General features: G+C 43.8%; 1 protein-coding gene across 1 annotated transcript in view; it reads right to left on the bottom strand.

Annotated features, from left to right (window-relative positions):
- Positions 1 to 22,808, bottom strand: part of LOC137368940 (microfibrillar-associated protein 3-like) — a 43,281-nt gene extending 20,473 nt beyond the window's left edge. Inside the window, exons 1-2 of the mRNA XM_068029286.1 lie at positions 22,410 to 22,808; positions 20,441 to 20,844 (exon numbers count right to left, since the gene is read on the bottom strand). Coding sequence (XP_067885387.1) covers positions 20,441 to 20,699 — 259 coding nt within the window. The 5' untranslated portion in view covers positions 20,700 to 20,844; positions 22,410 to 22,808. The remainder of the gene's footprint in view (positions 1 to 20,440; positions 20,845 to 22,409) is intronic.
- Between the last annotated feature and the right edge of the window lie 676 nt (positions 22,809 to 23,484).

Below are 23,484 nucleotides of genomic sequence, written 5' to 3'. Positions count from 1 at the left end.
ATGGGCTGAATGGCCTCCTTCACTGCTGATATTAACTTTATGAGATCCAAAATTTTAAAAAAATCCTTCTAACTGTCTCGATTTGGAAGAAACCTAAAAGGTACATTTAAATTGGACAATTTGTTCAGAAAAAACAATATCACCTACAGTTCCATGGGTCATCAAATAAACCAAGCCATTCTGTGACTCGGAAAAGCGTAGGGGGATGGGATTAGACTGGACAGCGCATATAGAGCCAACACTGCATTGACCCAGCTAGAATATTATGTCCAACTCTGGGCATCACGCCCTAGAAAGGAGGTCAAGACCTTGGAGAGGATGCAGAGGAGATTTACTAGAACACTACCAGAGATGAGGGACTTCAGTTAAGTAAAAAGACAAGAGAAGCTGGGATTATTCTCTTTAGAGCACAAAAGGTTAAGGGGAGATTTGATAGCTTCTCCCTATCTACTCTGTTTCCAGTGGTAGCAAAGGTAGTAACCAGAGGACACAGATTTAAAATAATTGGTTAAACAAAAACAGGGAGGAGGTACCAGGAACTTTTTTTTAAAGCAGCAAGTTATGATCTGAAATGCACTGTCTCAAAGGGTGGTAGAAGCAGATTCAATGGTAGCAGTCAAATAGATGCATATTTATATTTAAAAAAACACCGAAAATGTTGGAAACGCTCAGCAGGTCAGACAGCATCTGTGGAGAAAGAGTTAGTTTTTCAGGTTGATAATCATTCGCCAGAACTGGAAGATGCTAGAGATTTAACAGAGGAGGTGTAAATGGAACCATTAGCTCTGAACCCATCTTTTGTTTCTTTACTTGTCCCATTACCACCCACTTTTGCCTTGCTCCTTCATCCTTTTTGTCATTTAATCACACTTGCTCTCCACAAAGTGGCCAATTTAATCACCGTTTCCTCCGCTCCTGTTTTCCTTTGGCTCTGCACTTGCTTAAAAGCTGTTAAATCTCTAACTTCTTCCAGTTCTGCCAAAAACATATCAACCTGAAAGATTAACTCTGTTTCTCTCTGCACACATGCTGCCAGATCTGCTCAGCGTTTTCCAGCATTTTCTGTTTTTATACCCAGATTGCAAGCACCTGCAGTATTTCATTTTTGTTTCGCGTATTTATGGATTACTCCTCAGAAACAAAAGCCAGCTTTCCTTGTGAAGGCAGAACCTGAGTTAAAGGTTTTCAATTAAAATTTAGCAACAGCAGACAGGCGAACTCGATTCATATCCCATGGCACTCGGCCTCTGCTCCATCCACTGTCCGGATCTGGAGACGGCAAAAAAGGTGGCAATCCAAGGAAGGAGGCCCACTCACACAAACCATAAACATTCCCTGCCTTTCTCATTCAGATTAACTGGTCATTGACATTTGTGGGATGTTGCTGTTGCACAATAACTGCCTACATAACAACAGTCTTTGTACTCTGAAATGAATTACATGGTTATGGGGTGTGGGGGGCGGGGGGGGGGGGGGGGAAGGGGGGAGAAAGGGGGCACGCAGCAGGAGGAGGGAAGAAGTAATTCATCATAAATCTCCAACCATCACGAATATGGAGCAAGCTTCATGGACCAGCTGGTCTTCGCCTGCCCATCAATTTTGTATGTTCAGAATTTTTTTGTGAAGTTTCTTAAAAGCTTTAAAATTCTCATCCTGGTTTTCAATTCCCTTCATGGCCATGCCCTCCCTACCTCTGTAACCTCCTCCAGTTGCACGACCCTCAGATCCTTCAATTTTAGCCTCATGAGCATACCCGATTTTAATCACTCCACCATAAGTGGCCGAACCTTCAGTTGCCTGGGCCCCAAGCTCTGGAATTCCCTCCCTCAACCTCACTACCTCTCTCTCTCTTACTTCAAGAGCCCCCTTAAAAGCTACCTCTTTGAACAAGATTTTGGTCATCTGCTTCCTTATGTGGCTTGGTGTCTAATTTTGCTTTATAATGCTCCTGTGAAGCACCTTGGGACAGTTTATGCCGTTAAAGGCGCTATACAAAATATAAGTTGTTGTTCTAGTGAAGTGCATTGCGGTGTTCTTATATAAGTGTTATAATATGGAAACAGGTCATTCGGCCCTGCCAGCAATAATCCTTCACAGGAGCATATGGTCCTAAATCACATTCATCCACCCTGCTCTCGTATCCCGTCAACCTCTTCACATTCAACCAATCTAATCTCGATTATGGCAGAGTTTACTCAACCACTAACCATGCAGTTGAATTCCACAGCCTCACAACTCTTCGTGTGAAGGATTTTCTCTGCCCTCCGTTTTAAATCTCTTGCATATAATTTTTTTTTTTATACATATGTACCTTCATTTTAGACCCCTCAACGACTGGGAACAATCTGCTTCTATTTAGTGTCCCTTCCTTTCATAATTTTAAACACCACTGTCAAATTACCCTGTAATCTGCATGGTTCTAATGTTAAAAATTCAATTTTTCAAGTCTTTCTTCATATTTGTAATTCCTCTACTATCAGCATCAAAGTCATTCTATTTTTACCTTCTCTATAGCCTCAGTACCCTTTTACAATATTGGAGAACAATACTGCCCTACAGCTTCTAACGGAGGTCTTATTCAGGTGTTAGGTAGATTTTAATAGCGGTGTTATTGGAACATAGGACTTAGGAGCAGGAGTAGGCCATTCGGCCCTTCGAGCCCCCTCCGTCATTCGACAAGATCATGGCTGATCTGGTTGTGGTCTCAACTCTACTTTCCTGTCTGCCCCCCATATCTCTTGACTAACAAAAATCTATCTAACTCAGCCTTGTATAAATTTAATGAGGTAGCCTCCACTGCTTTCTGGAAAGAGAATTTCACAGACCAATGTCCCTTTGAGAAAAAAAAATTCTCATCTTTTTCTTCTTGAAAGGCAGACCTCTTATTCTTAAACTGCGTCTCCTAATTCTAGTCTCCCCCACAAGAGTAAACACCCTCCCACTGTACACTCTATCAAGTCCTCTCAGCATCTTATATGTTTCAATAAGATCTCTCATTCTTCTAAACTCCAATGGATATAGGCCCAACCTGGTCAACCTTGTTTCATAAGAAAAGCCCTTCATCCCTGGACTTAGTCAACTGAACCTTCTCTGAACTGCTTCGAATGAAATTATATCCTTTTTCAAATAAGGAGACTAAAACTGTACACAGTACTCCAGATGTGGTCTCACCAAGATACTGTACAGCTGCAGTAAAACGTCCCTATCCGAGGTGTTCAAAATCATGAAGGGTATGGATATAGTAAATAAGGAAAAAGTGTTTCTACTGGCAGGAGGGTCAGTAACGAGAGGATACAGGTTTAACGTAATTGGCTAAGGAGCCGGGGAGGGAAGATGAGAAGATTTTTTTTTACACGGCAAGATGTTGTGATCGGGAATGTACCAACTGAATAGGTGGTGGAAGCAGATGCAACAGTAACTTTCGAAAGGGAATTGGATAAATGCTTGAAGGGGAAAAATTTACAGGGCTAGGGGGAAAGAGCAGGGGAGTGGGACTAATTGGATAGCTGGCACAGGCATGAAGGACCAAATGGTTTCCTTCTGTGCTGTATAATTATATGTTATACAGACTCATTTTACCTTGACTTTTACATTCTCTACCTCCAGTGATAAAATCTAGAATGACATTAGTTTTCTCTTATGACCTTATCAACTCAAAGAAGATTAGCCATGCTCTAATCGAATGACGGAGCAAGCTCGAGGGGATGAATGGCCTACTCCTGCTCCTATTTCCTATGTTCCTATTTAGTTTAGTTTAGAGATACAGCACTGAAACAGGCCCTTTGGCCCACCGAGTCTGTGCCGACCATCAACCACCCATTTATACTAATCCTACACTAATTCCGTATTCCTACCACATCCCCACCTGTCCCTATATTTCCCTACCACCTACCTATACTAGGGGCAATTGCTAATGGACAATTTACCTATCAACCTGCAAGTCTTTGGCATGTGGGAGGAAACCCATGCAGACACAGGGAGAACTTGCAAACTCCACACAGGCAGTACCCAGAATTGAACCCGGGTCGCTGGAGCTGTGAGGCTGCGGTGCTAACCACTGCGCCACCCTATATTCCTGCCTTTAATGCCCTGGGAATCTGTAAGCTCAAATCTCTCTGTTCTTTCACAGTATTAAACCTACTTCCATTCAGAGTAAAATCACTGTTTTTTTTTCCTCAAACACATCATCTCGCAATAACAGACACTGAATTCCATTTGCCATTTTAAGACCATTCCCCCATATTATCAATATCCCTTTGCCGCTTGCTTTGGTCTTATAAAGACTTCAATTTACCTTCCATTTTTGTACCATCTACCAATCCCAACACCAGTCACTCTAGACCTTTATTTATTTATTTTATTTAGAGATACAGCACTGAAACAGGCCCTTTGGCCCACCGAGTCTGTGCCGACCAACAACCACCCATTTATACTAACCCTACAGCAATCCCATATTCCCTACCACCTACCTACACTAGGGGCAATTTATAATGGCCAATTTACCTATCACCTGCAAGTCTTTGGCTGTGGGAGGAAACCGGAGCACCCGGCGAAAACCCACGCAGTCACAGGGAGAACTTGCAAACTCCACACAGGCAGTACCCAGAATCGAACCCGGGTCGCTGGAGCTGTGAGGCTGCGGTGCTAACCACTGCGCCACTTTATGCAAATCATTGATATCCACGAGGAACAGAAACGGCCACAGAGCTAAACCCCCGGAATATTCCTACCCACTTCCAACAATGCTGTAAATTCTGCCCTTAACTCCTACTCTGTTTTCTTCCTGCTAACCGATGTTTAATGCAGTTCGCTATTCTCCCCTGAATTCCACACCCCTCTAATGTCTCTAATAATCTCCTGGGTGGTACCTTGTCGAAAGCTTTCCTAAGGTCCACATCAACTACATCTGTGTCTGCTGCTTCCTCAAAGAATTCTGAGGTTTGTTAAGCATGATAAGCATGTTGGCCACTTCTAACTATTTTATCTAAACGTGTGATCATTAAAATCTTAATTAGAGGCTATAAGATTTGCCTGCTACAAATGTTAAATCAACTGGCCTATAATTTCCCAAATGGTCACTGACTTTTTAAAATGGACACTCTTTAGCTCTCTGGCGCATGTCCACACCCAATAATGTCCTGATTAGCCTTGATTTTTGTGCTCAAAGCCTGGAGTAGTACTTTAACTTAGAACCTTGTGATTCAGAGGCAAGAGTACTACAAACTGAGCCACAGCTGACACTCAAGACTGGGATTTAGTCTTCCTTCGGACTCACTAACGTATCAAAACGTTTCCTCGTATGCATCATAATCTCACTCTCTTGTCTTCCAACCCCACCAGGATTCATTTTCTCTGTTATATCCCTCTCTATAGACAAGATGATCAGGCACTTTTTAAATGAAAGTATTTCATCTTTCAGGCGATATGGTACAGCAGTGTATTTATAGTTTTTTTTACCCAATGTTTCTTTAATCCAGATTTCCATCATTTGTCATTTTTTCTTTAACTGCACTAAGAGGGTGATGGCTACTCAGAGTAGTGCAACAACAGCCAAGTCCTTGGCACCATGGGTGGCTCAGCTGCACCGGAAGGGAGGAAGAAGAGTGGAAGGGCAATAGCGATAGGGGACTCGTCAGTTAGGGGAACAGACACGCATTTCTGCGGCAGTAAATGTGACTCCAGGGTGGTGCATTGCCTCCCCGGTGCCAGGGTCAAGGATGTCACAGAGAGGCTGCAGGACATTCTTCTGGGGGAGGGTGAACAGCCACAGCCAGAAGTCGTGGTCCACATTGGTACCAACGACAGATAGGTAAGAAGAGGGAAGAGGTCAGTAAGCAGAGTTTAAGGAGTTAGGAAAGAAGTTAAAAGCAGTAATCTCAGATTACTCCCAGTGCCACATGCTAGTGAGCACAGGAATAGCAGGATTAAACAATTTAATACATAACTGGAGAATTGGTGCAGGAGGGAGGGCATCAAATTTCTGAGACATTGGGATCTGTTCTGGGGTAGGTGGGACCTTTACAACACAGACAGGTTGCACCTTAGCAAGACCAAGACTAACATCCTCCATAGGGAGATTTGCTAGTGCTGTTGGGGAGGGTTTAAACTAAATTGTCAAGGGGTTGGGAACCTAAGAGGGAGCTCAAATTGGAGAGAACCAAAACTGGTAACAGGAAGTAGAGAAGTGGTAAGCAAAATTGGAAGGCAGACGAGACAAAGTCAAACATCAAATAGGATCGGAATGAGGAATAATGTAAAGATAAAGTTAAGGGCACTCTATCTGAATGCACGCAGCATTCGCAACAAGGTAGATGATTTGAAGGCACAAATGGAGGTCAATGGGTATGATTTAATTGCCATTATGGAGATGTAGTTACAGGGTGGCCAGGACTGGGAACTGAATATTCAGGGATATTCGTCATTTAGGAGGGATAGGCGGAGGGGAAAAGGAGGTAGGGTAACGCTCTTCATAAAGGGACGAGATCAGTAAATTAATGAGAGAGGATCTTAGATCGAAGGAGCAAGATGTAGAATCAGTTTGGGTGGAGCTAAGAAACAGCAAGGGGCAGCAAACAGTGGCGGGTGTTGTTTATAGGCCACCAAACTGCAGTAGTAATGTTGGACAGAGTATTAATATGGAAATTAAAAGCTGCATGTAGCATAGGCAATACAGTAATAATGGGTGTCTTTAATTTACATAGATATTGGTAAACCTAATGAGAATTAATGCTGTGGAGGATGGATTCCTGGAGTGTGTACGAGATGGGATTCTGGAGCAGTACGTTGAAGAACCAACTAGGGATCAGGCTATTTTAGATTTAGTATTATGCAATGAGAAAGGGCTAATTAATAACCTTGTTGTAAAGGAACCATGAGGAAATAGTGACCACAATATGATGTAGAATTCTACATTAAACTTTGAAAGAGACATAGATCATTCTGAAACTAGGGTCTTAAATCTGAACAAAGGAAGCTATGAAGGTATGGGGAGGCAGTGGTATAGTGGTATTGTCAGTGGACCAGAGACCCAGAGTATTGCTCTGGGGACATGGGCTCGAATCCCACGATAGCAGAAGATAGAATATAAATTCAATTAATAAATCTGGAATTAAAAACTTGTCTAATGATGGCCATGAAACCATTATCGATTGTTGTAAAAACCCATCTGGTTCACTGATGCCCTTTAGGGAAGGAAATCTGTTGTCTTTACCTGGTCTGGCCTACAAGTGACTCCAGACCCACAACAATGTGGTTGACTCTTACATGCCCTCTGAAATGGCCTAGCAAGCCACTCAGTTGTATCTAACTGCCACGAAGTCAATAAAAAGGAATGAAACTGGCCAGACCACCCAGCATCAACCTAGGCACTGGAAACGACAACGGCAAACCCAGCCCTATTGACCCTGCAAAGTCCTCCTTATGAACATCTAAGGGCTCGTGCCAAAGTTGAGAGCTGTTCCACAGACCAGTCAAGCAACAGCCTGACATAGTCATACTCACAGAATCATACAAACAATGTCCCAGATACCACCATCACCATTCTTTTTTTTTATTATTTATTCTTTCATAGGATGTGGGCGTCGCAGGCCAGGCCAGCATTTATTGCCCATCCCTAATTGCCCTTGAACTGAGTGGCTTGCTCGGCCATTTCGAGGGCATGTAAGAGTCAACCACATTGCTGTGGATCTGGAGTCACATGTCGGCCAGACCAGGTAAGGACAGCAGATTTCCTTCCCGAAAGGACATTAGTGAACCAGATGGGTTTTTACAACAATCGACAATGGTTTCATGGCCACCATTAGACTAGCTTTAAATTCCACATTTTTATTAATTGAATTCAAATTCCACCTTCTGCTGTGGTGGGATTCGAACCCATGTCCCCAGAGCAATACCTGGGTCTCTGGGTTACTAGTCCGGTGACAATACCAGTATGCCACTGCTTCCCACTGGCAGGACAGACCCACCAAAGGTGGTGGGACAGTGGTATACAATAGGGAGGAAATTGCCCTGGGAGTCCTCAACATTGACTCCAGACCCCATGAAGTCTCACGGCATCAGGCCAAACATTGGTAAGGAAACCTCCTGCTGATTACCACCTGCCACCCTCCCTCAGCTGATCAGTCAGCACTCCTCCATGTTTAACACCACTTGGAGGAAGCACTGAGGGTGGCAAGGGTGCAGAATGTACTCTGGGTGGGTGAATGAACTTCAATGTCCATCACCGAGTGGCTCGGTAGCACCACTACTGACCTAAAGGACATAGCTGCTAAACTTGGTCTGCGACAGGTGGTGAGGGAAAAACATACTTGATCTCATCCTCATCAATCTGCCTGCCACAGATGCATCTGTCTATGACAGTATTGGTGGGAGTGACCACCGCACAATCCTTGTGGAGACGAAGTCCCACCTTCACATTGAGGATACCGTCCATCGTGTTGTGTGGCACTAACACCGTGCTAAATGGGATAGATTTTGAACAGATCTAGCAATGCAAAACTGGGCATCCATGAGGCACAGTGGGGCAGCAGCAGAATTGTACGCAACCACATTCTGTAACCTCCTGGCCCAGTATATCCCGCACTCTACCATTACCACCAAGCCAGGAGACCAAACCTGGTTCAATGAAGAGTGCAGGAGGGCATGCCAGGAACAGCACCAAGCATACCTAAAAATGAGGTGTCAACCTGGTGAAGCTACAACATAGGACTACTTGCATGCCAAACTGTGTAAGCAGCATGCAAGAGACAGAGCTAAGAGATCCCATAACCAACGGATCACAGAATCACAGAATAATACAGTGCAGAAGAGGCCCTTCGGCCCATCGAGTCTGCACCGATGCATTAAAACACCTGACCTGTCTACCTAATCCCATTTGCCAGCACTTGGCCCATAGTCTTGAATGTTATGACGTGCCAAGTGCTCATCCAGGTACTTTTTAAAGGATGTGAGGCAACCTGCCTCTACCACCCTCCCAGGCAGGGCATTCCAGACCGTCACCACCCTCTGGGTAAAAACATTCTTCCTCAAATCCCCCTCAAACCTCCCGCCCCTCACCTTAAACTTGTGACCCTTCAACTAAGGGGAACAGCTGCTCCCTATCCATCCTGTCCATGCCCCTCATAATCTTGTACACCTCGATCAGGTCACCCCTCAGTCTTCTCTGCTCCAGTGAAAACAACCCAAGCCTATCCAACCTCTCTTCACAGCTTAAATGTTCCATCCCAGGCAACATCCTGGTGAATGGCCTCTGCACCCCCTCCAATGCAATCACATCCTTCCTATAATGTGGCGACCAGAATTGCACACAGTACTCCAGCTGTGGCCTTACCAAAGTTCTGTACAACTCCTACATGACCTCCCTGCTTTTGTAATTTATGCCTTGATTGATAAAGGCAAGTGTCCCATAGGCCTTTTTCACCACCCTATTAACCTGCCCTTCTGCCTTCAGAGATCTATGGACAAACACGCCAAAGTCCCTTTGTTCCTCGGAACTTCCCAGTGTCAGGCCATTCATTGAATACTTCCGTGTCACATTACTCCTTCCAAAGTGTATCACCTCACACTTTTCAGCGTTAAATTCCATCTGCCACTTTTCTGCCCATTTGACCATCCCGTCTATATCTTCCTGTAACCTAAGACACTCCACCTCACTGTTAACCACTCGGCCAATCTTTGTGTCATCCGCAAACTTACTGATCCTACCCCCCACATAGTCATCTATGTCGTTTATATAAATGACAAACAATAGGGGACCCAGCACAGATCCCTGTGGTACGCCACTGGACACTGGCTTCCAGTCACTAAAACAGCTGTCTGTCATCACTCTCTAAGCTCTGCAGTCCTGCCACATCCAGCCGTGAATGGTGGTGGACAATTAAACAACTAACTGGAGGAGGTGGCTCCACAAATATCCCCATCCTCAATGATGGGGGAGCCCAGCACATTAGTGCGAAAAATAAGGCTGATGCATTTGCAACAATCTTCAGCCAGAAGCGCCGAGTTGATGATCCATCTCGGCCTCCTCCTGAAGTCCCCAGCATTACAGATGCCTGACTTCAGCCAATTTGATTCATTCCGTGTGATATCAAGAAACGACTGAAGGCAATGGATACTGCAAAGGCTATGGGCCCTGACAATATTCCGGCAACAGTACTGAAGACCTGTGCTCCAGAACATGCCACACCCCTAGCCAAGCTGTTCCAGTACAGCTACAACACTGGCATCTACCCTGCAATGTGGAACATTGCCCAAGTACGTTCTGTACACAAAAAGCAGGACAAGCCCAACCAGGCCAATTACTGCCCCATCAGTCTACTCTCAATCATCAGTAAAGTGATGGAAGGTGTCATCAACAGTGCCATCAAGCAGCACTTGCTTAGCAATAACCTGCTCAGTGACGCTCAGTTTGGGTTCCGCCAGGGCCACTCAGCTCCTGACCTCATCACAGCCTTGGTTCAAACATGGACAAAAGAGCTGAACTCAAGAGGTGAGGTGTGAGTGACTGCCCTTGACATCAAGGCAGCATTTGACCGAGTGTGGCATCAAGGAGCCCTAGCAAAACTGAGGTCAATGGGAATCAGGGGGAAAACACTCCGCTGGCTGGAGTCATACCGAGCGGGAAGGAAGATGGTTGTGGTAGTTGGAGATCAATCATCTGAGCTCCAGGACATCACTGCAGGAGTTTCTCAGGGTAGTGTCCTAGGCCCAACCATCTTTAGCTGCTTCATCAATGACCTTCCTTCAATCATAAGGTCAGAAGTGGGGATGTTTGCTGATGATTGCACAATGTTCAGCACCATTCACGACCCCTCAGATACTGAAGCAGTCCGTGTAGAAATGCAGCAAGACCTGGACAATATCCAGGATTGGGCATATAAGTGGTAAATAACATTCGTGCCACACAAGTGCCAGGCAACGACCAGCTCCAACAAGAGAGAATCTAACCATCTCCCCTTGACATTCAACGGCATTACCATCGCTGAATCCCCCACGATCAACATCCTAGGGGCTACCATTGACCAGAAACTGAACTGAAGTAGCCATACAAATACCATGGTTACAAGAGCAGGTCAGAGACTAGGAATCTTGCAGCAAGTTACTCATCTCCTGACTCCCCAAAGCCTGTCCACCATCTACAAGGCACAGGTCAGGAGCGTGATGGAATACACTCCACTTGCCTGGATGGGTGTAGCTCCAACAACACTCAAGAAGCTCAACACCATCCAAGACAAAGAGCCCGCTTGATTGGCACCCCATCCTCAACCATTCACTCCCTCCACCACTGACACACAGTGGCAGCAGTGTGTATCATCTACAAGATGCACTGCAGCAATGCACCAAGGCTCCCTCGACAGCACCTTCTAAACCCACGAACTCTACCAACTAGAAGGACAAGGGCAGCAGATGCATGGGAATACCACCACCGGCAAGTTCCCCTCCAAGTCACACACCATCCTGACTTGGAACTATATCGCCATTCCTTTACTGTTGCTGGTTCAAAATCCTGGAAGTCCCTTCCTAACAGCACTGTGGGTGTACCTACCCCACATGGACTGCAGCGATTCATGAAGGCAGTTCACCACCACCTTCTCAAGGGCAATTAGGGAGGGGAAATAAATGCTGGCCTCGCCAGCGACGCCCACATCCCATGAATGAATTTTTTAAAAATGAGGGGCAAGTTTGCTATGAAGGATTGGGAAAATATATTAAAAGATTTGACGGTAGACAGGCAATGGCAGGTATTTGAAGAAGTATTGCACGGTTTACAACAAATATACATTCCTCTAAGACACAAAAAACCAACAGGAAAGGTGAATCAACCGTGGCTAACAAAAGAAGTTAAAGATTGCATTAGGTCAAAGGAAGTGGCTTATAAGGTCACCAGTAAAAAAGTGGTAAACCCGAGAATTGGGAGCAATTTTGAGACCAACAAAGGAGAACCAAGAAACTGATAAAGAAAGGGAAAAGAGATTATGAATGTAAACTAGCTAGAAATATAAAGGCAGACTGTAAAAGCTTCTTTAAGTATGTGAAAAGGAAACGATTAGCAAGGACGAAGGTGGGTCCATTGCAGACGGAGACAGGAGAGTTTGTGGTGGAGAATAAGGAAATGGTGGAGAGACTAAATAATTACTTTGTGTCTGTCTTAGAGTCATAGAGAGCTACAGCACTGAAAGCGAGTATGTGCCGACCAACAACCACCCAATTATACTAATCCTCTAATTCCGAAGAAGGTTCACTGACCCGATACGTTAACTCTGCTTCTCTTTCCACAGATGCTGCCAGACCTGCTGAGTGGTTCCAGCATTTCTTGTTTTTATTTCAGATTTCCAGCATCCGCAGTATTTTGCTTTTATAATAATCCTACATTCATCCCATACTCCCTACCACATCCCCATCATTCTCCTACCACCTACCTACACTAGGGGCAATTTACAATGGCCAATTTACCCATCAACCTGCAAGTCTTTGGCTGTGGGAGGAAACCGGAGCACCCGGCGGAAACCCACGCAGTCACAGGGAGAACTTGCAAACTCCACACAGGCAGTACCCAGAATCGAACCCAGATCACTGGAGCTGTGAGGCTGCGGTGCTAACCACTGCGCACTGTGCCTTCACGGCGGAAGGCACAGAAAATCTCCCAGAAATACTAGGGAACCAAAGGACTTGTAAAAATGAGGAACTGAAAGTAATTAGTATCAATAAAGAGGTAGTACTCAAAAAATTAATTGGATTGCAAGTTGATAAATCCCCTGGACCAGATGAGCTACATCCCAATTGAAGGAAGTGGTTATAGAGATCGTGGATACATTGGTGGTTATCTTTCAAAATTCTGTAGATTCTGGAAGGGTGCCTGCAGACTGGAAAGTAGAAAATGTAGCCCCACTATTTAAGTAAGAGTGTTAGATTCTAACATTTCCCTACTACTGGTGTCAAACTATTATAAAGGATAAGATAACTGGATACTTGGAAAATAATGAAATGACTGGGCAGAGTCAACATGGATTTGTGAAAGGGAAATCATGTTTGACAAACCTGTTGGAGTTTTTTTGAGGATGTTACTTGCAGCATAAAGGAGAACCAGTGAATGTGGTGTATTTGGATTTTCAGAAGACTTTTGATAAGAGGTTCGTAAAAAAAAATTGGAGCACATGGGATTGGGGGTAATATTCTGCAAAGGATTGAGAATTGGTTAACAGAGAAAGCAGAGAGGAGGAAAAAATGGATCATTCTCAGGATGGCTGGCTGTTACTAGTGGGGTACCGGAAGGATCAGTGCTTGGGCCACAGCTGTTCACAATATATATATATGATTTAGATATGGGAACCAATTGTAATATTTCCAAATTTGCTGATGACACAAAACTAGGAGGGAATGTAAGTTGTGAGGAGGATGCAAGGAGGCTTCAAGGGGATTTAGACAGGCTAAGTGAATGGGCAAGAACATGGCAGATGGAATATAATGTGAATAAATGTGAAGTAAGTTCCACCACTTTGGTAGAAAAAACAGAAAGGCAGTGTATTTCTTAAATGGTGAGAGGTTGGGAAGCGTTGATGTCCAAAGAGATCAGGTTGCCCTCGTTCTTGAGTCAATAAAAGCTAGTATGCAGGTGCAGCAAGCAATTAAGAAGGCAAGTGGTACATTGGCCTTCATTGCAAGGGGATTTGAGGACAGGAGTAAAGATGTATTGCTTCAATTATATAAAGGCTTGGTGAAACTGCACCTGGAGTATTGTGTACAGTTTTGGTCTCCTTATCTAAGGAAGGATGGTATTGCCATGGACGGGATGCAACGGAGGTTCACCAGACTATTCCCTGCAATGGCGGGATTGTCTTATGAAGAGAGATTGCAGAAACTGGGCCTGCATTCCCTAGAGTTTTGAAGAATGAGAAGTGATCTCATTGAAACTTACAAAATTCTACAGGGAGTATCAGGGTAGATATGGATAGGCTGGTGAGTCTAGAACAAGGGGACACAGTCTCAGAATACGGAGCAGGCCATTTAAGACTGAGATGAGGAGGAATTTCTTAATTCAGAGGGTGGTGAATTGTGGAATTCTCTACCCCAGAGGGCTGTGGAAGCTCAATCATTGAGCATGTTCAAGAGAGAAACTGATAGATTTCTGGAGACCAATGACAAGAAGGGATATGGGGATAGTGGGGAAAAATGGCGTTGAGGTAGATTATCAGCCATGATCTGTTTGAATGGTGGAGCAAGCTCGAAGGACTTAATGGCCTACTCCTGCTCCTATTTACTATTATCCTCTGAAAAACTTACAATCTTTTTGCTGAGTTTCCACATTTGATTTTATAAATACTTGAGCTCATCCAAAGCTCCACGGCCAGTATCCTAACTTGCACACAATCCCGTTCACCCAACGTCCCTTTGTTCGCTAACCCACATTGAGGCATTGCTGGACCAGGAGCCAATTTTAAAATTCTCTTCCATAATATTTCAAATCCCTCCGTGGCCTCATCCAACCCCATTCTGTGACCCCCTCAATCCCTACAACGCCCCCGACCCTCACTCTCGGGGTCTCTGTGCTGCTTCAATACTGGTCTTACACATCTCCAATTTTCATAGCGACTTGGAGGCCATGCCTTCAGCTGCCTAGGCCCCAAGCTCCAGAATTACCTCCCAAAACCTCTCTTTCCTCCTTTAAGATGCTCCTTAAAACATAACTCTTTAACCAAGCATTTGGTCACCTGCTCTAACAGTTCCTTATTGTGGCTCAGTGTCAAATCTTGTTTGATAACTCTCCCTTGAAACACCTTTGGATGTTTTACTATGTTAAAGGCACTATATAAATGCAAGTTATTATTGTTATACATCAAAGCACAGTCCAATGTTCAAGATGTACTCGTGACCAATGTCATGAAGACCCCCACCTGCCAAGAATGAGGCATATCAATTTCACCATATGGACATTAATTTTAAACTGTTGCTGCAGTGAAATGATTTGTTCAAAAAGAGATAACCAGACACTTGGCTGGAGGACATTTGCATACTAAAAGATAGTGCTTGGAGAGACAAAAGAATTGCTCGCTGATTCAATTAACAGAGATTTGGCTGGACAATGGTGATCCACATCTTGTCAGGCTAAGAGACAGCGCTACACCACCCCACGGCCTCAACCGAGAGCTTTCGGAAGTTCCAAGGAACAAAGGGACCTTGCCGTGTTTGTCCATAGATCTCTGAAGGCAGAAGGGCAGGTTAATAGGGTGGTGAAAAAGGCCTATGGGGCACTTGCCTTTATCAATCGAGGCATAGATTACAAAAGCAGGGAGGTCATGTTGGAGTTGTACAGAACTTTGGTAAGGCCACAGCTGGAGTACTGTGTGCAATTCTGGTCGCCACATTATAGGAAGGATGTGATTGCATTGGAGGGGATGCAGAGACAATTCACCAGGATGTTGCCTGGGATGGAACATTTAAGCTGTGAAGAGAGGTTGGATAGGCTTGGGTTGTTTTCGCTGGAGCAGAGAAGACTGAGGGGTGACCTGATCGAGGTGTACAAGATTATGAGGGGCATGGACAGGGTGGATAGGGAGCAGCTGTTCCCCTTAGTTGAAGGGTCAGTTACGAGGGGTCACAAGATTAAGGTGAGGGGCGGGAGGCTTAAGGGGGATTTGAGGAAGAACTTTTTTACCCAGAGGGTGGTGTCGGTCTGGAATGCACTGCCTGGGAGGGTGGTAGAGACAGGTTGCCTCACATCCTTTAAAAAGTACCTGGATGAGCACTTGGCACGTCATAACATTCAAGGCTATGGGCCAAGTGCTGGCAAATGGGATTAGGTAGACAGGTCAGGTGTCTTTAATGCATCGGTGCAGACTCGATGGGACAAAGGGCCTCTTCTGCACTGTATTATTCTGTGATTCTGTGATTTAGAATCCACAAACACAGAAGTGGTTAAACCAGCTGGTCTCATGACTAACCGGCCGGTCCAGGCTTTTTGAACTAGTCACAGGACTGTTTGAATTCAGAATGCAGAGTTGGCAACTGAACCTGGAACAAGACAGCCTCTCTCCTGGCTGGCTCTCTCTTGCTTTATCACAAGCCTCCAGACCCATGTAAACCTCAAGAGAGAAAAGACTCCTACATTGAAACAAGTTAAATCATGCACTGGGCCCCAACGAACAGCAAGACTTACTGGCAACCAAAGACTCAACATCAAACTCAAAGGACTGTAACTACAATCCAGATATTACCTCAAACTTTTCCCCTTTATTCTTTCTACTCTTTCTGTCTCTATCTGCCTGTGTATTTATCGTGTATGCATGCTTGCGTGGTCTCATCACGTACTCGTAGTCGTTAACCGAATTAGAGTTTAAGATTAATAAACTTCCACCTTGTTTAAATTTAAGAAAACCTGTCTGATTTCTTTGTCTTACAATTGGAAAGCAGTGAACAAGGATTTACTGAGGGGGAGCTAAAAACACGGTGTTTCTAAAATTAAAGCCTGTTACGGTTAAACCAGGCAAAGGCTGACAGGGAACCCCTAGACCTGGTTGTAACACCAACATCTGAAATGTTGGCCCCAGTGGAAAATATAGAAACAGAGGTGTCCAGAGCCCACTTGCTATAAAATTCAACAAGGTCTTAAACTAAGGTATGAGAGACCCTAAATGTATTTAGAATCAGAGAAAGGGAATAAGGTCAAAATATGCTCATCTCCTTTTTCACCACTTGAGCACTTTCTTGCCATATCCCTTAATTCTCTCTCTCCAAAACCATATCTCTTGAATCCATTTACACTGTCCATTTTAAAAGACTACTCTGATAACTTTTTTTTTTAAAATGTACTCTTGGGGATTTAGGCTTTTCGTTAATTGTCAGCTTGGCTTAGTCACTTCTGATTTACAAGGTTGAGGGTTGACGCCCATGGTTTGAGCACATCATGTTCCTTTGCACTTCAGTGCGGTGCTCACCTGAAAAATGGCATGACTGGCTCATTACTGCACTAGATTGTCAGCCCAGATTCTCTACATATCTGGAGTGGGGCTTAAATTAACAACCTTCTGACTCAGAGGAGAGTGCTACTTCTGAACCACTACGTTAATGTTAAAGTATTACCATGTCATCACCTTTAAAATACCTGTTTGAGGGGATTAAGATTAGAATTGCAGAGGAGCCAAACAGAAGATTCCAGATTCAATTCCTGACTCATCCCAAGAAACCATTTCAGTCAGGAAGCTGTAAAGGTCAATGACCCCAGGCTAGGCATAGGAAATCTAGCCAGGCTTTCCTCTCTTGTGAGAGCTATCTAACAACCGGTGCTGCGTGGGAGTTGGACGAGGACAGGTTAGCCTGGTTGAATAGCCCGCCAACAGTCTAAGCTCATACGTGAGGAATGAGCGAGATATTGAAGGGCAGCCTGCCCCCATAAGAATTACCAGACAATAAAAGACCCAAGTTCGCCTTCTACCATCCTGGTTGTCCAGTTCTGGGCACCGCACCTTGAAGAAAGACATGAGGGCATTGGACAGAGTACAGAAAAGATTCATGGGAATGGTTCCAGGGATGAGAAATTTCAGTTATGAAGATAGATTGGAGAAGTTAAGACTGTTTTGCTTGGAGAAGAGAAGGCCGAGAGGTGATTTGATAGAGGTATTCAAAATCATGAGGCGTCTGGACAGAGTAGATAGAGAGAAACTGTTCCCACTCATGAAAGGATTGAGAACGAGGGCACAGATTTAAAGTATTTGGTAAGAGAAGCAAAAGCAGCATGAGAAAAAACTTTTTCACGCAGCGAGTGGTTAAGGTCTGGAATGTGCTTCCTGACAGTGTGGTGGAGGCAGGTTCAATTGAAGCATTCAAATGGGAATTAGACTGCTATATGAAAAGGAAAAATGTGCAGGGTTACAGGGAGAAGGCAGAGGAATGGCACTAAGTGAACTGATGTTTCAGAGAGCCAGTGCAGATACGATGGGCTGAATGGTCTCATTCTGCGCTGTAATAATTCTGTGATTCTATGATAAAACGATAACGGAGTTGTTGACTAATCATAGCATCGTAACCCCGGCAAGGAGTCAATGTCTTCGGGAAAAGGAAGAAGAGAAGGAAGAAAACTGTGAAATGAAGGGAAAGGATGAAAAATATCACAGGCAAGGGCAAGATCAGTGAATGGATGCTTTAACAATTTATCATCAGGCATTGGTAGCTGTGGCTCAGTGCATAGCACTCTCACTCCCGAATCAGGTTGTGGGTTCAAGTCCCATTCCAGGAGTTGAATACATAATCCAAGTTGGTAATCCAGTGCAGTGCCAAGGGAGCGCTGCACTGTCGGAGGTGCCGTCTTTCAGATGAGAAGCTAAACCACCCTCTCAGGTGGACGTAAAATATCCCACAGCACTATTTTCAAAGAAGAGCAGGGGGCATTTCTGCGATGTCCTGGCCAATATTTATCCCTCAACCAACAGGGCTTAACAAAAAAAAACATTATCTGGCCAATTTCACACGAATTGGCTGCTGCATTTCCTACATTCATCAGTAAGCACTTCAGTTAGCATTTAGTTGCACTCTCACTCCCAAAAGTGTAAAGCACTTTGGAACATCCTGAAGTTGTTAAATGCAAGTCTTTCTTAGTTTCTTAATTGGGGCACCATAGATTAAATTGCTGATTATTAGCAAGTCCATCTTTTAAATATCTAATCTTCCCTTTGGTACTATAGAATTTGACCTTGGCATTCACAGACTTAACCTGCAAAAAAGGAACTTTTGGTCACTAGCCAGAGGACACCGATTTAATACAATTGGCAAAAAAAAAAGAGGGGAGATGAGTTTTCTTTTTTAAATACAGCAAGTTGTTCTGATCGGGAATGCACTGCCTGAAAGGGTGGTTAGATTCAATAGCAACTTTCATAAGGGAATTGGATAAATACTTGAAAGGAAAAAATAAAATTCAGGATTACGGGAAGCAGGGGAGTGGAACGAATTGAATAGCTCTTTCAAAAAGCCAGCACAGGTACAATGGGCCAAATGGCCTCCTTCAGCAATGCATGCATGCACGCATTAAACATTTGCACAACACACTTTCAAGGACACAGCATGGCAGTAATGCATTGCAGTCACCTCCACAAATGAGGCACTCCTGTTAATTTACAGGTTGTTAGCAATTTGCAATATGTCTCAACATTTCATCAGCACACAAAACCTGTTCTTCCAGGATATTTCACACCCCACACAAAATTTCAAACCAATACCAGGTTCAATTGGTATGTGCAAAGGCAGCATACTGTCATAGCTGAGTGAATGTGTGCACGGGCCAAACAAGCTTATCTGTGGCTGATCTTCAGTGGTGATGCTCACAGGGTAGTTTGGGACCGGGTTTTTTGGACTGCACAGTTCTGATGGCCAGTTGCTGAGATAGAACTGTAGTTAGCAGCTTTAAGACTGCTCAGGCTGGTCTAAATAGGCACACCATGGGGTCAACCAGATACTAAGGGTTGAGGGAAGCTTCTGTAGATTGGCGGTTGCTTGTAAAAGCCTGGTTCCTGCTCTTGGGGAGAGAGAGAGATCAGGTTACCAAGATCTGAAAAACCAGAAGGAAATGACTGGCTTTCTTTACATATTTCTGCCACTTTGAAGTGGGATCATTAAATGCTAAACATAATTATTTTTAATACAAATAAATAAAAGCGTGGTGATACTATAACAAGAAAGGTGGGAGTATGGAGTATTAATGAGATGACATTTTTGTGGTTTCCATATCTGTAAGGATATTCCCCTTAGAGCAGAAGTTTAGAGGAGACTTAATACAGGTTTTTGGAATTTTGAGGAGTTTTGCTAGAGTAGAATTTTTTTTTAAATGCAGTGAATAGTTATGATCTGGAATGCACTGCCTGAATTTAAACAAATTCAATTAAAAAAAACATTCAAAAGGGATTTGAATAAGTACTTGAAAAGTAAACAAACACAGGGCTGTGGAGAAAGAGCAGGGAAAGTGGGACTAATTGGATAGCTCTTTCAAAGGGCTGGCAGAAGGACAATGGGCTGAATAGCCTCTTTGTTGTATCAATCTATGATAAATCAGTTGAGATTATCTTGTAAACATACTGTCAGCCCTTTGTGAATATCTGAGCTTTAATTCTAGTGATCTTCCAGTATTATTGTCACCCTCCAAGTTAAACACCATTCTGACTTGGAACTATATCGCTGTTCCTTCATTGTTGCTGGGTCAATAGAACTCCCTCCCTAACAGCACTATGGGTGTACCTACATCCCAAGGACTGCAGCGGTTTAAGAAGACACCACCACCTTCTCGAAGGCAATTAGAGATGGGCAATAAATGCAGGCCTCGTCAGAGACACTTACATCCCAAGAACAAATGAAAAAAAAAAAATCAGCGATTGAAGCACCTTGCGACTTAACTGCATTTCTGACGTTTATTTCACCTTTGTGGAGAGCTGGCAGAGTGGCTGATGGTCAAATTCTAACTTACCACTTTCCTGGCGCAGCAAACGGCCATTGGAGTTGTACCACTGAATCTGTGGCACAGGGTTCCCACTAACGTTGCAGTTCATCGTTACGCTGACCCCTTCTTTCACAATGATGTGATCCAGTCGGGATGTAACGAAAGGCACCCATCCAGCCGTCCCATTTACAGCACTTCTGTTTACCTCCTGGGCAAGGGCACACAGTAAGCAGCCGGCAGTCAGCAGGAGAAAGCTGCAGCGCAGGCTGATCGGCGCAAACATCATTCTACCAAATTGTCACTTGGACCTCCCAGTCATTACACGGATGTGTTGGGGATTTCTTTTCCCCATATTAAGATACATGCAATGTTTCCACTTGGTAGCAGGTAACTTGCAAATTTTAAATGAGCCACATTCAAGTCGATACAGCCTGGAAATTAAAACAAACATATTTTAAAGCGGGTGCAAGAACAGAGATCTGTTGTGCACAAATCTTTGAAAGTGGCAGGACAGGTTTACAAAGCAGTGAATAAAGCATATGGAAACCTGGGCTTTATAAATAGAGCCATTGATTTCAAAAGCCAGGAAGTTATGCTAAACCTATATAACACAATAGTTCGGCAAGTTAGAGTACTATGTCCAATTATGGGCACTGCACTTGAAGGGTAAGAAGGCTTTGGAGAACTTACAGACAAGATTTACTGGAACACTTACAGAGATAAGGGATCACAGTTACATGTACACAGTGGAGAAGCTGGGGTTGTTCTCCTCACAGCAAAGATGGCTAAAAAGACATTTGATAGAGTAAATACAGAGAAACTGTTCCCAACCGCTAAAGCATCAATAATCAGAGGGCACAGATTTCAGGTGATTAGCAAAAAAAAAACAGAGGCAACATGAGGAAAAACTTATTTTTAAACACAAGTGATTAGGGTTTGGAATGCACTGCCTGATAAAGGTGGTACAATTTAACAGTAGCTTTCAAAAGGGAACTGGATAAATACTTGAAAGAGAAAAAATTGTAGGGATGTGGAGAAAGAGCAGAGTGGGACTAACTGGGTTGCTCATCCAAAGATAAGCCGAGTGGTCTCCTTCTGTGCTGTATTATTCTATGATTCGATGATATATAAAGTTGGCATTAGAGTTTCGAACTGGGAAACTATCAAACCAAATCAGATTTCCTTCTGCAAAAAGGTGTGTCCAAGCTCCCACCAATAAGAAGCTTTTTCTCCAAAGGCAGTAAGTGGTAGAGGGAGAGAAAGGACTCCAGATTTATCACAAAAGTTTGCTTTGATTTCATGCAGCCACAAAAAAAAAACACCACGTGTAATATAACATATTAAAGACAAAAAAATATCAGATATATTCCAGCTCTACAGGTATAGAAAATATTATCTATATTAGTGGTATGTACATATATATATATATATATATATATATATATATATATATATTACATATAAATCATATGAAATAGATCTATGCTAGATATTGGGTATTTCAGAGATATATAGAAACAAAGAAAATTTACAGCAGTGGAGGAGGCCATTCAACCCATTGTATCGGTGCAAGCTAAAAAAGATATCTTGCCTAATCCCACTTTCCAGCTCTTGGTCCATAGCCCTGGAGGTTACAGCACTTCAAGTGCATATCCAAGCATTATATGGCATATGTAGATTATATATATATATATATATATATATATATATTTGTATAAATCTATTTCTATTTTATATATATATACACACGATAAATATTGCCTAGATTAGAGGCATGTGATGATGGGACATTTTACTAGGTCAAAGCTGCTCTATAAATGTAAGATGGACATTGGATCAGATATAAATTGTGGTATTTATAAAGATGATCTATAAGTATTGCACAAACCCTTAGGTAATAATGCAGGGTTATGAAGTGTGTGAAGGTGTTAAGCAGGGATTCTTCACCCTCTCTGTATATAGAATAGGGAGCAGTAGCACTGACTGTGTTACTCACCAGCTTGTCCTTCACAGCCGCAGTACTTTGTCCTCGTTCTCCTCTCTGCATGCAGCGAGCTTCGGAATGGCAGCTTCCTCCCTTTCAGCCTCTTGTTGCTCTCAGTCTGCTCTCCTTCCAATGTATTGGATAAGCATTTCTAACAATAATTTAAAAGAGGTATTTCTCCGGTTTACTTATTCCGATCCGGTCTACCTGTGTCCCTGTTCTTTTTAACTTGTTGCAATTTGCTTTTTGCATTCAGCAGCCCCCCACTCTCCCTCTCACTGGAGAGGAGCAACTACTCCGACTGGGGGTTTTAAAGTGACTGACAAGGCAAAGACAGCACAGAGTAGCGGCTACCTCCGCTACACTGACGGCACAGTCAGCCCGGCCGCCCGGGACGCTGTGTAAAATCATCACCCGACCATCCAACCAGCAGCGGCAGGGGCCGCCCCGCAACCTGAATGGCCCATGCCCGCGCTGCACGCTTAGCTCCGCCCCCACCTGGGAATCTGAATGATCATAAATAGAAACAAGGTGCTGGAAATACTCAGCAGGTCAGGCAGCATCTGTGGAGAGAGAAACAGAGCTAACATTTCAGGTCAATGACCCTTCATCAGAACTGGCAAAGGTTAGAAATGTAAGAGGTTTTGAGCAAATAAAGCAGGGGTGGGGCAAAAGATAACCAAAGAGGTGTTGAGAGGACAGAGGGTCACAGAGAATAATTGACGAGAAGGTCGTGGGGCAAAGGCAAAGAGTGTGTTAATGGTGCTGTGAAAGACAAAGCGTTCGTGCAGAGGCTGTTAATTGACAGAATAATGAACAGCCCTGGCCAAAAGCACAAACATGTAAAAAAAAGTGGGCAGGCACATGGTAAAAAAAGAAAGAATAAAGCTAAAAATAGAAAAGGGGGGGCCAGTCATGCTCTGAAATTATTGAACTCGATGTCCAGTCCGTAATGGGTAAGTGAGATTGCTGTTCCTCGAGGTTGCGTTGATGTTCACTGGAACACTACAGCAATCCCAGGACAGAGATTTGGGTATGAGAGTAGGGGGGGGTGGGTGTTGAAATGGCAAGTGACAGGAAGCTCGGG

Source organism: Heterodontus francisci, chromosome 4 (assembly GCF_036365525.1).
Source record: "Heterodontus francisci isolate sHetFra1 chromosome 4, sHetFra1.hap1, whole genome shotgun sequence".
NCBI classification, from domain to species: Eukaryota; Metazoa; Chordata; class Chondrichthyes; order Heterodontiformes; family Heterodontidae; genus Heterodontus; species Heterodontus francisci.
The sequence above is the reverse complement of the archived record's forward strand: the minus strand, read 5'-3'. Positions and strand labels throughout refer to the sequence as shown.